General features: G+C 39.4%; 1 protein-coding gene across 1 annotated transcript; it reads right to left on the bottom strand.

Moving 5' to 3' along the window:
- Positions 1-105: 105 nt before the first annotated feature.
- Positions 106-681, bottom strand: LOC124894780 (the record flags this gene model as incomplete). Its single annotated transcript, XM_047405323.1, has 1 exon — positions 106-681. A coding segment is annotated over exon 1 (576 nt), but the record flags the coding sequence as incomplete, so codon positions are not given.
- Positions 682-1194: the final 513 nt, after the last annotated feature.

Raw genomic sequence — 1194 nt, 5'->3', positions numbered from 1 at the left:
CGAGTGAATCAAATCACCATGAATTTGACACTGATGACACTTGTGAACAAAGCGAAAGCAATCTCGCTCTATAGTTAACCAATAATATCCTGCCCGCATAATCTTCTTCGCTAAAACATAGCCATTCATATGCGAACCACATACCCCCGAATATACCTCATTTATGATTCTTTCACCTTCCTGAATATTAACACATCTCAACAAGTTCAAGTCTGGGGTTTGTTTGTACAGAATCTCCCCATTTAAGAAGAAACCATTAGCAAGTCTCCTTATGGTTCTTTTTTTATCTACATTGGCGTGTATTGGATATTCTTTTGACTTTAGGAAGCGTTTGATATCATAGTACCAAGGTTCATTATCTGGTTCTGCATTAATTATATTGCAATAACCATGTTGATCTCGTATCTGTATCTCTAATGGGTCGAGATGCGTATTTCCTGGGTACGGGAGCATGAAAGCTAGGGTAGCCAGGGCATCAGCCAGCTCATTATGGGATCTGGGAATATATCTAAACTCGATAGACTTGAACCTTTTGCTAAGGTCTTCTATGAACTGTTTGTATGGAATGAGCTTGATATCTCTCATTTTCCATTCACCTTGAATTTGTTGAATGAGTAATTCGGAATCTCCCAACACCACTAGCTTGTGCACATCCAGATTTATTGCCATATTTAACCCCATGATGCAAGCTTCATATTCTGCTGTGTTATTAGTACAAAAGAAATGGAGTCGTGCTGTGGCGAGATGATGATGCCCGGTCGGTGAGATAAGAACCGCCCCAATTCCTACTCCTTTGACATTGACTGCCCCATCAAAATATAATTTCCATGCATACATATCATCTTAAACTTCTTCCTCAATTGAATTTATCTCTTCATGAGGAAAGTAAGTTTGCAAAGGCTCATAATCATTGTCAACTGGGTTCTCTGCCAAATGATCGGTCAATGCTTGTGCTTTCATAGCGGTACGCGTAACATACACAATGTCGAATTTTGTAAGTAAAATCTGCCACTTCGCCAATCTGCCTGTGGGCATAGGTTTTTGAAAAATATACTTTAAAGGATCCATTCGAGATATGAGGTAGGTTGTGTAGGACGAAAGATAGTGCTTCAACTTCTGAGCAATCCAAGTTAGGGCGCAACATGTCTTTTCTAAAAGAGTATATTTTACCTCGTAACTCGTGAACTTTCTGCT

The sequence above is a fragment of the Capsicum annuum genome, unplaced genomic scaffold (genome assembly GCF_002878395.1).
Source record: "Capsicum annuum cultivar UCD-10X-F1 unplaced genomic scaffold, UCD10Xv1.1 ctg7740, whole genome shotgun sequence".
Taxonomy (NCBI): Eukaryota; Viridiplantae; Streptophyta; class Magnoliopsida; order Solanales; family Solanaceae; genus Capsicum; species Capsicum annuum.
This window is presented reverse-complemented; position numbering and strand designations above follow the sequence as displayed.